Genomic DNA, 13,804 nt, shown 5'->3' on the forward strand with positions numbered 1-13,804 from the left:
TCAAAAAACATTCCACTCAAATCCGGGTCCCGACCCACAGCACCTCTATCCATTTTGCTCCACAGATGCCGCTTGAACTGCTGAGATCTTGCTCTGTTTTTTGCTAAAGATTCCAGCACCTGTAGTCTCTTGTGTCTCCCTTTTAGAACTCCTTCCTCTCACCTTAAACCCATACACTCCTGTTTTTGTTACTCCTCCCAGGGGGGAAAGATTTTGACAACCTACCCTACCCTATCCTTTGCTCCTCATAATCTTGTGTGCTTCCATCAGGTCACCTCTCAGCCTCATTTGCTTCAGAGAAAACAAGCCCATCCTAAACCCAAAACTAAAGTAGTTTAATCAAAGCAGTATACTAGTGAATTTCCTCTGCATTCCCTCCAGCACATTAGCATCCTCCTCATGTTGTGGTGACCAGAACTGTACATAACACAAGTGCTGTTTTGTAAAGCTTTAATGTAACATTCCAACTCTTATATTCTTTACGATGAGGGGAAGTGTGCCCTGTGCCGCCTTCACCATCTTTCGACCTGTGGAGCCATTTCCAAGGAACAATAAACGGACCCATGGATCTCTCTGTTCATCAACGTTCCTTAGTGACTTATCTTTTACTGTACGTGTCTTATTCCTATTTGATTTCCTCAAATGCATCATCTCGCACTTATCAGGATTGAATTCCATGGGTCAGCACATGGCTCAATTTATTACCTGATCTGGATAGTCAGAGGTCCAGCAAGATCCCGTGCACCCTCAGCAACTTTGTTCCATGTGCACATTCAGATGAGGTGCTGAAAACAAGACAATTGCACTGCTCTTCATCAGGATCGGAAAATGGTGTAGTATTGTAATCTACCTAAGCAGAACTGCTGTTCCTCCAGTTTGCTTTTCCCGTACTCTGTCAATGAAGGAAATGATTCAATCTTTCCCCTCTCACCCCAAACATACGTCCTCTACTTCTTGGTTCATCTACCATGAGAAAAATAATTGTACTTTCACCCTATCAATTCCCCTCATGATTTTATGCACCACTGTGAGATCACCCTTCTGTCTCCTGACTTTAAGGAATAAAGTCCTAGCCTGCCCAACTTCTCCCAATAGCTCAGCCCCCCGTCCTGGTACATCTTCATAAATCTTTTCTGCATTCTTTCTAACAATGGCATCTTTCCTGCAGCAGAGTGATCAAAACTGACCGCAATAATCCAAATGAGACCTCAGCAATGTCTTGTACAACTTTAACTTGATGTCCCATCTTCGATACTCAGTACCTTTACTAATGGAGGCCAATGTGCCAAAAGCTGTTTTCACTAACTGTGTCACCATTTTAAGGGATGTATGTACTTGTACTGCTAGATCCCTCTGCTCTCCAACACTTCACAGTACCCTGCCTTTCGGTGTGAAGGGCCTGCCTTGCTTTGGCTTCCCTAAATGCAATGTCACACACTTATTCGAATTGAACTTTATTAACCATTACTTGGCCCACTTGCCAGCGGATCAAGATCCCCCCCTGTAATTCTTGATAATCGCCTTCACTGTCTACGATACCACCTATTTAGTGCAATCTGCAATCATACTAATCACGCTTTGTACATTCTCATCCAAGAATAAAACAAATAAATTGCAGAGCTATATCAGTGCCAAAGCTTTCAAGACTGAAGTAGAATGTCTATACTAAAACTCTCGCTTGTTTGTTTGTTTGTTTGTTCCTGAACTACAGCCAAAACGGTACACGATAGCACGACAATTTTAGCCCCACCTTACTCACCGTCGTCCCTTTGATGCACATTGAAATCACGGAGGGAGAGAGGGGGGTGGAGGGAGGGAGGGGTAGGAGGGAGGATAGGGGGGAGTTGAGGGGGATGGAGTGGGGGGAAGGGGGGAGGGAAGGAGGAGGGGAGGGGGAAGAGGTGGAGCAGGAGGAGGAGGAGAAGGAGAGGGTGCTGCACCAATGCAGGAGAGGTTTGGGCCCAATGGGTCTAGTAAGAACTAAAGCTATTGGTGAACATGCAGCAGAGTGAGTGGGTGATGCCAATATTCATTGCTGTAAAGTCTAACAAGCCACTCCAACCTTATGATGACTCTGGGGTCAAGATGGCGGCGCGTCCAGACGCAGCGGCTTTGCGCTCCCACATTCGATGCAATCCGGAGCAGCCCAGCACCGAACGCGGCTGCGAGAAAACAGGAAAAAGTACAACCAGAAGTCCCAATCTCGTTGTACTCCTGGGTACAATGACAATAAAGATATATTGTATTGTATTGTATGCAAGGATTGCCTGCGCGAGATAGACCAGCTGTTGGTGGTTGTGCAGTAGAAAACAGAAACAAAAAGGATTTAGATGCAGGGGTGGTTGGGCCAAAGTGATTCTCTTCTACAATAACAACTTGTCCTTTGTGTTTGCCCAGTTAAACATGAGCATGCAAACCAGTGCTCCTAGTTGGGGAATACTTGTCCACATACATGAACTGCCCTTGCAGGTCCCTAAGATCTCCTACGCTGAAGGGTACATTCTTCACTGTCTCAGTAATCAACACGATGTATTGATTGCTGCGGCAACTGAGGAAGAGTACTTGAGAGTGCATAAGAGGTAACAAATAGCCTTAAAGCAGCAATTACTCTTTTGCATCAAATGCTACATTTAATGACTTTCAAAAATCAAAGGGTAATATGGTTTATATTTCACAAAGTGTCAAATATTAAGGATTTTTATATATGTCCTTTGCATTAAAAAGTAGATTTGATGCAAGAGTTAATATTTTTAATTAAAAATCTTGTCCTTTTTAAAAAACAATTATGACCCATTTTCTGCCGTCTCATTTCCCATGTTAGAACCTTGACTTCCCTATTATTTTAAACTAATGATAATTTTTTTCATTTACTTGCAGACTCTCCTGTAAAATTGTCTGGAAGCAAAACTGCTTTATTCTGGAAATATGCCAGAATTAATGAAAGCAATTTATCATATCATATCATATATATACAGCCGGAAACAGGCCTTTTCGGCCCTCCAAGTCCGTGCCGCCCAGTGATCCCCGCACATTAACACTATCCTACACCCACTAGGGACAATTTTTACATTTGCCCAGCCAATTAACCTACATACCTGTACGTCTTTGGAGTGTGGGAGGAAACCGAAGATCTCGGAGAAAACCCACGCAGGTCACGGGGAGAACGTACAAACTCCTTACAGTGCAGCACCCGTAGTCAGGATCGAACCTGAGTCTCCGGCGCTGCATTCGCTGTAAAGCAGCAACTCTACCGCTGCGCTACCGTACTCATTACTCCTCTCGCTGTTTTTATTTGATGGTGAGATTGAAAGAAAAGAGACTTTTGTAATTTACTTTTGTGTAGATTAGATTATAATTTCTCTTGCTTGACTGATAAACGGCATTCCTTATGTCAAGGGTGTCAGTTTCCTCCTTGCTCTTTTGTTAGGTTTCTTAAAGGAGGGTCTGTTCAGTGGGTTGCTGCTGACTTAAAGATAAAGGCAATAATTGCTTACATTCATGGCAATAATGCAGTCGGCAATATTTATTTCAAACTAGTTTGAAAACAAATATAAATTTTATCCTTTTATATTTCTTTGATATGCTGCATTTGTATTTTGTTTAATCCATATATTTAATCTGGTATTCCTTTTGAATTTGTGGTGTATTTAAAGATGTGTATGCCGATCATGAATAGTAAGAGGTTTGTTTGTTGAGTCTAAAGGCTTTTGAGTAAACAGATACATCATGATAATTTTGTGCCCAAATGAAGATTTCATATAATTATGATTGCAATTGTAACAGAGTTGTTACTTGAAGTTATACGTTGTTGTATCAGGAGGAGAAATGGGTTTTTAACCTTCAAATATTTTTCTTCATACAACGATTGACATACACAAAAATCTTAAGCATTTCACATTTTATGTGAAGTATCCTATGTAATTTTGAACATTGTTAATTTAAAATGTATGGTCACTATATTGAAATTTTAAATTCAGTTCCAGCAGAAAATTTCAAGAGGCATGAAATTTGAATCACTGCAGAAAGACCGACATTTACATCTCCTCAATTTCATCCACACTTCTTTGTGCTGTATTTTTTTTCATCAATCTTGAGTTGATGTACATTTGAACTGAAATCTGACTCCAACTTTATGCATGTATGAGACAAGGCCTTGCACCTGGGCCCATGTGGATGGGTCAAAGTTCAACTCTTCAGCCGCCACTTCGGTGTGGTCAATCTGAAATATTCTTTCATAATTTTTCACAACTATTAAAGCAGATGAAACAAAAATGGAAAAACCAAAGTTACCCAAGGAAAGCATTGTGCTTCTGATTTTCTTATTTCCTCTCTGCTGTCAAATTCATGAGTTTTATAATAAAATTGCTCTGCTTTGGATTTTAGCTGCTTTCAAAATTAATGTGAATCTGGTTTCATTTGATTATAATGAAAATCTGAGAAGTTGTAGACCTCGCTGCCGACTTATGCTGTATTTTGAACTACTATACTTGTCTAATGAAATATTAAAAAGCACTTAGTGCTGTCAAGCAATATCTTTGGCTGGTCCCTGGAGGCACCAGTGAAACCAAGGGTGGGATGCTTGTTTTATTTTAAAAACAAATCTGTCCCAAGAAGCTCAGGGTGTCTTGACAGGAATCTTGTTTCTCAAGTTTCTACATTTTCACTAATGACTGATAATCAGTTTAGGTCCTTTAAAAGTGTGTTATCACTTTGCTGGAAGAAATAATTAGAATGCTTCTGAGCCATTACATGCTTCTGAATTACCTTGCTGCCTTGGAGACATAAAAGAAAATTGAGTTGCATTGGTCTGAGATATTAGGAGCTGAAATTTGATGTTGTTGTCTTTGTTGTGATTATCCTTGACATTATTGCCAAGATTGTGCATAGAAAATAGCAGTTACACAAAGCACAACCTACCTTACAAAGGTTAAGAAAATCAGTAATTCACACAATTTTTCACCTGTATTTCTTTGACTGTGCAGAGTCTGAGCGTAGGCAAATGAGATTCGAATAGATGGGCATAAAGGTCACCATAGACAGGCCCTTCGGCCCAACTCATCCATGCCGACCAAGATGCCTCATCTAAGCTAGTCCTATTTGGCCCATATCTATCTAGACCTTTTCTATTGAATGTTCTCTGTGCTGTACAACTTTATGACTAAATGGAATTATATAGAAAAGGTTAATATGCGGTTAATTGCAAGTAATTTGGAAAACTAAAATGCTACTGTTTATTTGGGGGAATTAAAGTGAGAAGTAGATAGTTATACTTCAGTATCTTGGGACATTGGTGAAATCACATCAGGATCATTGGACATCGTGTTAAGGAAGTGTGTAAATGTGTTGTCAACGGTTCAGAAGATGTTTATTATATGTGGAATAAACGGTGTTTCTTATGAAGAAATGATGGACGGACTAAGCTATGGTATTGTTGGTTGACCCATACTCAATTATCAGGACTCTTACAAAGGTGTTTTTGTTATCCAGGGATGAGTGAAGGGCTAGATCCTGATGGGTCTTGATAGTAGATGAGGAAAGGATGTTTTTTCTTGTGGGGGAATTAGAAGTCGCTGTCTAAAATTAAGGGTCACCATTTAAAACTAAGATGAGGTGAATTTATTTCTCTGAGAATTGTGATTGTTTACATGATGTGGCCAGTAATTCAAGGGGATCCCACTACTGACCAGATCCAATGTGATCCCACTACTGACCAGATCCAATGTGATCCCACTACTGACCACATTCAACGGGATCCCACTATTGGCCACATCTTGCCATCTCCGCCCATTCATTGTATAATGCATTCTACGAGACCGCACAGTCCTCTTTATTTTAAAGAATTACTTTATCAGAAGCATTGCTTTTGATTTCATTTTGATCAAAATATTCACTTTATTTTTGTGAAGGTATCTTAACTGGCATGGAAATCCCAAACATTCTTTGTTAATCGTTGCATCGTCCTTTAATGAAACAGAATTTTTTTATTCCGTGATGCTTTAGAACCTTGGTATCTTGTGACAAACAAATGATAAAATATTTATTGATTATGGAATGTCTCTGGATACAGTCAACTCTTTATGTTTATGCAGTGTCCATGCAATGAAAAGGTCAAGAATATTTGGGCTGTTGGTTGATGTTGCGCCTTTGGCTTTTTAACGGTGTCCATCAGGTTTGTTCTGTTTTAATGTGAGATGACATCAGGATCTGGGGTGTTTGTAAAAGATGGTGATCTGGTGTAATTTACTGGCAAAAAAAAGATTTTTACATTTTAGCATGAATCACAATTAACTGAATCTTGCAAGTCCTTATTTTGTTGGAGGTTGCATGTTTCAGCCACACTTTCTGACTCCTGTTTTCTCCATTGTTTTCCTTTGCGCAGTCCGACCACACAAGTCCTTGATGAGGATGAACCGCGTTGCCTTGAAGAGGTTGATTACAGTGCTGAGAGCAGTGACGAGCAGGACATTGATCTGAATGAAACAGCAGACTTTGACCCCCAATACTTTGACTCAAGTACACAGGAGGAGCAACTTTCTGATTCTGACATCCCAAAGAGAGACTGCTTTCTTTAAGTTATAATTCACCACAAAGGCTGAGAAAAAAATATTATAGTCAATAAAGAAAACAAATCAGGGTTAAAATAGTCTGCCTTGAGTAAGAGTGATAGCTACTCAGGCACATTGGCTAAATTAATAATAAATATACTGCTGGTATTATAGAAAAATTGAAGTGTGTATTATTTAACATTGACTTCAGGTGCATTTGTATTAGTGAGGCGATGTTCCTCCACTGCTTTTACTTCCGAAGGAGAAAGCTGCATGGCTAAAAGTTTGCTCCCACTCAGTTTGAATGCAGTTTTATTTTTTTCCCATCCCTTCATTGTGTTTATCTGTATGCACAATCATAAGGTATGTACCGGTAATAATTTGAGTACCCTTAATATGTTGTGGAGAACTAGGTTTTTTTTGTCCGCTGCGACTTCAAATGATGTCTGTATTTATTTCCCTTTTTTTATTGTATCAGAAATGATTCCAGAATTGCTTGAAAGAAAGTGTGCTGCTTCAGCTACAAGGTTCCGATGTTGAGTGTGATACTGTTGTTGTTACATTGAGCTGAATTGTGTCGAACTTGCTGAAAAAATATGTTGCACTTTGCTGTGGATTATATAAAAAGTAATAGCTATATTAACTCCTTAATATCTTTAAATAGTACATAATCCTTATTATCAACAATGTTGACTTGTAGACTCCATGTACAGTGTATGGTTAGTGGCTTCTCATGAATAATGAAACAATGTAATTTTGATTTTCAGATATGAATTAAAAGTTTTGTATTGTGATAGTGAATGTGCATGTGCCTGTCGGTACTTTTGCATCCTTGGTACACAAATACCAATGACATAATTAAAGTTCAAATATACACTACCATCAGGAGGGGAGTCAGTATACATTCTACAGTGCAGACTACAGATTTCAGGCACTAACCATCGAACCTAACAAATCACAGTAACTCATTTCGTGCATGACAGAATTGAAGAACAACTACAAAGAAAACTGTTAAATCTAATATCCATAATCAAACAACATCTTGTCCACAAAAGCATATTTTGGGAATTATTTAAACAAGATATCCAAAGATGGTCTTTAGACTAACCTCAACAATAAGGCATACAATAAAACCTGAAGTGTGTAAAGCAATTAGAAATGATGTTCTCACAACTGTTTAGTCCTAACTCTGGAAGTATTTATAATAATTGATGTTAGAATATGTTTGGAACTAGATACAGTGTGGCTAATGGGGGATGGAGGGGGGCATCTGGAGACTGTTCACTGATTTACTAGAGTTCTCTTAGAATCGTGACTCCAAAGACGTACAGGTTTGTAGGTTAATTGGCTTGGTATAAATGTTAAATTTGTCTCTAGTGTAGGATAGTGTTAAAGTGCGGGAATCGCTGGTCGGTGTGGACTCGGTGGGTTGAAGTGCCTGTTTCCGCGCTGTATCTCTAAACTAAACTAAATTAAATATTCAGCACCAAAGATATTCGACAACAAAGTCTACATAATAACATTAATGGCCTGTTCTTCTGCCGTAATGCTTTCTTTTCTACATGAAATTGTCATCATTTACTCCCACAATAGATTTTTTTGGGATTTCAATTCAAAGGCTGTAGTCTAAAACATTTGAAAATGAAGAAGAATGCCAGTGAGGGTGAAGAAGTAAGTATCTTCCATAATTGCATTCATTAAAATGCTATTAACTTAAATATATCTCATCTACCTGCACGGGATCCATACCCCCCTTTTTCCTGCATATGTATGTTCCTTTCTGAAAGCCTCTTAAATGCCACTATCATTTGGGCGACATAGTGGTGCAGCAGTAGAGTTGCTGCCTTACAGCGCTTACAGCACCAGAGACCCGGGTTCGATCCTGACTACGGGTGCTGTCTGCACGAAGTTTGTATGTTCTCCCCATGACCACATGAGCTTTCCCCAAGATCTTCGGTTTCCTCCCACACTCCAAAGACGCACAGGTTTGTAGGTTAATTGGCTTGGTATAAATGTTAAATTGTCGCTAGTGTTAATGTGCGGTTATCACAGACTCGGTGGGCCGAAGGGCCTGTTGCTGCTCTAAACTAAACTCTAAACTAAACTAAAATAATTTCTATCTCCACCACCACTCCTTTAATGCGGAGTGTAGTTGTGAATGCCAAGGACACCAACACTTAAAGGTTGTCCCTCCAAATTGCACACAGTTTGCACACTTGAAAATATATCACAGTCAGTGCTGGGTCCACATGCTGCAACCACCTCTGCAACAGCGCTTTGACAATATATTCATCAGATGAACTGTAGCAGTTTATGAAGATGGCTCACCACCACTTTATTTCTAGTTTACCAGAATGTTGCCTGGATCAGAGGGTATTAGCTATAAGGAGTGGTTGGACAAACTTGGATTGTTTTCTTTGCAGCACTGGAAGCTGAGGAGAGTCCTGATAGAAGAATATTACATTATAAGAGACAGAGACCTTTTACACAGGCTGGAAATTTCAGACATAGTTTTAAGGTGTGAGGGGATGTGTGGGGCAGAGAGTGGTGGGTGCCTGGAATATGCTGTTAGGGTTTTTGTTGGAGGCAGGCATGAAAGTGGCATTTAAGAGGGTTTTAAATAGGCACATGATATGCAACGAAAGAAGGGATATGGATCATGTGCAGCAGAGAAAATTAGTTTAACTTGGCATCATGGGCCATTGTTGGTTGAAGGGCCTGACTCTGTGCTGTATTGTTCTATGTTCTTAAGGCATCTCAAAATGGGCAATAAGTGCTGGCCTTGCTGTCAATGACCATGTTCCAGAAAATTCAAAAAAATGCTGACAAGTATTCAAATTCTTTGTCAGCTAATAACCTGGAGGCCTGACTTAATTAGTGTTGAGAGAGGAGTGGTGGCTGCCTATTTGTGCTGGGATCCTGAGATCAATTAGAAGCTTTAAATGAGGAAGTTCATGCTTGAAAACAGTTGAGATAAGAGAGGTATAGAGGGCAAATAATAGTAGGCAGTTAGCCACTCTATGGAAAAATCCATGCCTTAACGTTGGAAATTAACTAAATATAACTGGTGAGTTCAGAATGTATTTATCTTGTATGTGCAGCAACCTTTGATTATTTGATATAACCTTTCATTAAAAAATGATATTTAATCAATGTTTCAGTGGTAATCCGTAGTTTTACATAGCAAATGTTGGCGCAGATAGCAGAATTTGGGGTTAATCAGAGGTTAATTGTGCAGTGATTCCTTGCCGATGTACTATTTACATACTAATTATGGCCAGCTCTGCTAATTACTTTAAGTGTCCATTCATTGTTATTTTAACTGGGACTTATGGAGTTTTTCTGTTCTGTGGTGTTATCTCAAGGGTCAAGTATTAACTAAACTCTAGGAGAACTCCCTTGCTTTTCATGATAATGCCCTGGGATATTTTTATGAATGCAGCGCCGGAGACTCAGGTTCGATCCTGACTACGGGTGCTGCACTGTAAGGAGTTTGTACGTTCTCCCCGTGACCTGCATGGGTTTTCTCCGAGAGCTTCGGTTTCCTCCCACACTCCAAAGACGTACAGGTATGTAGGTTAATTGGCTGGGTAAATGTGAAAATTGTCCCTAGTGGGTGTAGGATAGTGTTAATGTGCGGGGATCACTGGGCGGCACGGACTTGGAGGGCCGAAAAGGCCTGTTTCCGGCTGTATATATATGATATGATATGATATGATTATGTACTCTGTGTGAAAGATTAAGATTCTAAATTAAATTTGGTGCAGTGAATATCAAATACTTTTGGTGAATTTTCTGACAGATTGTGCTACATGTTGAAATTTAATGAAACACAATTTTGTTGTATTTTCAATTTGACATGAAGAACTAAATTTCTATGCCCATAAATTGGGATGCACAATCAAGTGAATAACTGGAACTTGTGCCACAGATTTACTACTTCTGTTTACATTAATTGTGCACAGCATTATACAGAATTTTTTTAAATGCAATATTACTCTTCATACATGACCCATTAAGCATGTACATAATATTGTCCAATTACCTGGTTAACTTCAGCAAATATGAATGTAGATAGCACTACTTAATTTTGCAGTTGTAAAACATTGTGATCTTTCGATAAATTGCATTAGGCAACCTCCATTGCTCATCTTTTTTATAGTATGGGAAAGCATCAATTTTCCAAGTTATGCCCTGCAGCAATAAGTACTGTAAAACATTTAAAATCTACAGAAAGCATCAATATTCAGAAGGTAGCATGATGTGATAGTGAATTAAATTATTAATGATAAAGTTATTGCTTTACAATTAATAGCAAAATTGGTACCATTATTTAAAACATTATGCAGGGTGGACTTAATTTAAAGTTTTAATTGTCATCTTTCAAGAAGAAATTTGTGATGTATTGATGGGTTAATTAATGTTCTATGTAAGGTGTATTCATAATTTGCATTCTCACCATAGAGAATGTAGATTTGTAACTATTTTATATATATATATATATAAAACACGCACACACACACACACACACATACTGACATGCTCAAACGGCCACGTTATTCAAAATACATGTCCATACACACATGGAGTAATATGTATACCTTTCACAATTAATATTCAATGAGCCATTAAAATCAAGCATTAAAATTATTTCAATATTTATTATAAAACAACTTGACATATGATATTGATACACACACACACACACACACCCCTGCTCTATATATATATATTTCACCCAGCGGTTTTATACATATATATATATACATATATATATATATATACATATATATATATACATATATATATATACATATATATATATATATATATGTGTGTGTATATCTATATCATATGTCATGTTGTTTCATAAATATTCAAATAATTTTAATACTTAATTTTAATGGCTCATTGAATATTTCTTAAACTATGCTGAAGAATTGTGAAAGGTTTCCATATTACTCTGTGTGTGCATGGACATGTATTTTGAATACCGTGGCCATTTGAGTATGTCAACCTTTCCCCAAGGAGATCGCCTGTCTGAGCCAATGGTAGCATCTCAATATATTTCTTGTCTAATGCAGTTCATAACTTTTGTGTAGTCCAAGCTCTGTATGTAATAGTAGCTTTCAAAAGTCTGAAAATGTGCAGCAGACGATGGAGAATTAACAGTAAGGCTTTCACACATTAAATGTCATTGGTATCTGGATATTTGGATTTTTCAGGCGGCAGTGTGTTTATTTCATTCTCGAGGTTGCTATTGTTCATAATATATTAAAATGTGATGTCCTTTATGCCAAGTCTTCAATGTGCAATGTGTTTTCTTCGAGTTTTAGAAATAAATTGATCCAATTGCTGCATTATCAGCATCATATCATGTATTCCAGTAAAGTACTTTGATACACAGGTATTGATTCAGTAATAAAACCGTACATCACATCTTGAATGTCCTTCTCCCACAACTGTTCTCCCCCACCCCACATACACACACAAGCTTTTATCAGTTTCTGTTTCTTCATTCTCTCCTGTTCCTTTGATTTTATAGTTTAGATTATAAATGATCAAAGTTCAAACATTTTTTGGCCATTTTCAAGTTAAATATTTTTCACCCAACTGAGTCTTGAAATTCTTTTGTGGACTTTATGTGACCCGTTGGAATGTGCTTGTTCTATATTGTACTTTATGCACAACTGAAATAAAATGAAATATTAACAATTCATTATTATTATGTAAAACCCGCAATTTACTGTATTTTCCTTCCATATATTTCCCAGGTCTTGAACAAACTCAAACATTTATTATATTTAAGCAACAATAAGATAAAGTTCCACACGTCAGTAGTTAGAATATATAAAATAAATTGTGCCACTGAATTTTTAGGCATTTCATCCTTCATATCAAAATTTCAACAACCTGAATATTCTAGCCCCAAAACACGAGAAAATCCATACAAAGAAATATTGTTGCAAATTGTTTAGCTTTACATATAAGGTCTGCAGGAAATCTGGAATTGCCTAACCAGTGAAAGGCATGGTTCAGCATGATTCAACAGTCAAATCTACACTATATCTTGTCACAAACTGAAAGAACAGGATCATTAGCAACTGAAATGGAAAAAGCAGACACACTTACACGGTAGGTTCTTTTGGACTGAGTCATTTGATAGTCATTTGATCAGCTGAAAAAATCTCAAGAGTTTCATCCAAGAATATTTCCTGTAAAAACATGAGATGAACTGATCTGAATGTCAGTGGTGCAGGCTAATTGCAGGTCTGACCTAGATCTGGTCTGTTAAAACCCCTGAGTAACTCGGGACTATAATATCATTTGAATGTATTCTCCCATCAAAGTTCACAACTTTTAGATTTTTTTTTTGCTGCTTCTATTTTTTAATGCCACACACAACAGTTTGTGAAAAAGCTTTGCAAGATAGGCATTTACTTCAAATCTTTGTTGAAACAAAGAACTGCAGATGATGGTAAATATACAGAAGAACACAAAGTGCTGGAGTAACTCAGCAGGTCAGGAAAGGTCTCGACCCAAAACGTCACCTATTCATGTTCTCTAGGGATGCTGCCTGATCTGCTGAGTTACTCCAGTGCTTTGTGTCCTTGTGTGTATTTCAAATCTTTTTAAGAATATTTGTAAATACCTCCGCTCAGTTGCACATATTTTTCGCCACTCTGTCTTTTCCAGGAACTAATTTTGTTGCCCATTAGATATTCAGCACAGTGGGAACAGGTACGAGGTGAGGGGTTGGCACTGTTGGGACTGGTTAGTTGTCACAACACTAGCTTTACTGAAGTAAAGAAAATAGCAAAGGCAATGGCTAGAACGCTGAAGAAAATTTTTATAGATGTTAAATGCTTTAAGTGGAATCCTTATTTAATATTATTTAAAGGCATAAATAATGCCTGGAATTATTGCCTTGGAAGCAGCCCTGGAACTCTGGAACAATAAGCCACCTTTTCCTTCATATTCAAAATGCATTTGTACATCCATAAAAAATCTAAAATGGGTAATTGATCTGAAACAATAATCAGTGTAAGAAAATAACTGCAGATGCTGGTACAAATTGAAGGTATTTAGTCACAAAATGCTGGAGTAACTCAGCAGGTCAGGCAGCATCTCAGGAGAGAAGGAATGGGTGACGTTTCGGGTCGAGACCCTTCTTCAGACTGATAAGAAGGGTCGAGACCCTTCTTCAGAACAATAATCATGTGCATCCCCTCACAGATGGTGCTTGATTTGCAGGGCAG

The 13,804-nt window shown here is 38.1% G+C and overlaps 1 protein-coding gene across 6 annotated transcripts in view; it reads left to right on the plus strand.

The window, feature by feature from the left end:
- The window catches only part of agtpbp1 (ATP/GTP binding carboxypeptidase 1), a 175,177-nt gene extending 162,953 nt beyond the window's left edge, over positions 1-12,224 (plus strand). For all 6 annotated transcript variants that reach the window (XM_078396172.1, XM_078396169.1, XM_078396170.1 and 3 more), the window contains one exon: positions 6,380-12,224. In XM_078396172.1, the coding sequence (XP_078252298.1) occupies positions 6,380-6,572 (193 nt within the window). In that variant the 3' untranslated portion in view covers positions 6,573-12,224. The remainder of the gene's footprint in view (positions 1-6,379) is intronic.
- The last annotated feature ends 1,580 nt before the right edge of the window (positions 12,225-13,804 follow it).

This window comes from Rhinoraja longicauda, chromosome 3 (assembly GCF_053455715.1).
Source record: "Rhinoraja longicauda isolate Sanriku21f chromosome 3, sRhiLon1.1, whole genome shotgun sequence".
Lineage (NCBI taxonomy): Eukaryota > Metazoa > Chordata > Chondrichthyes > Rajiformes > Arhynchobatidae > Rhinoraja > Rhinoraja longicauda.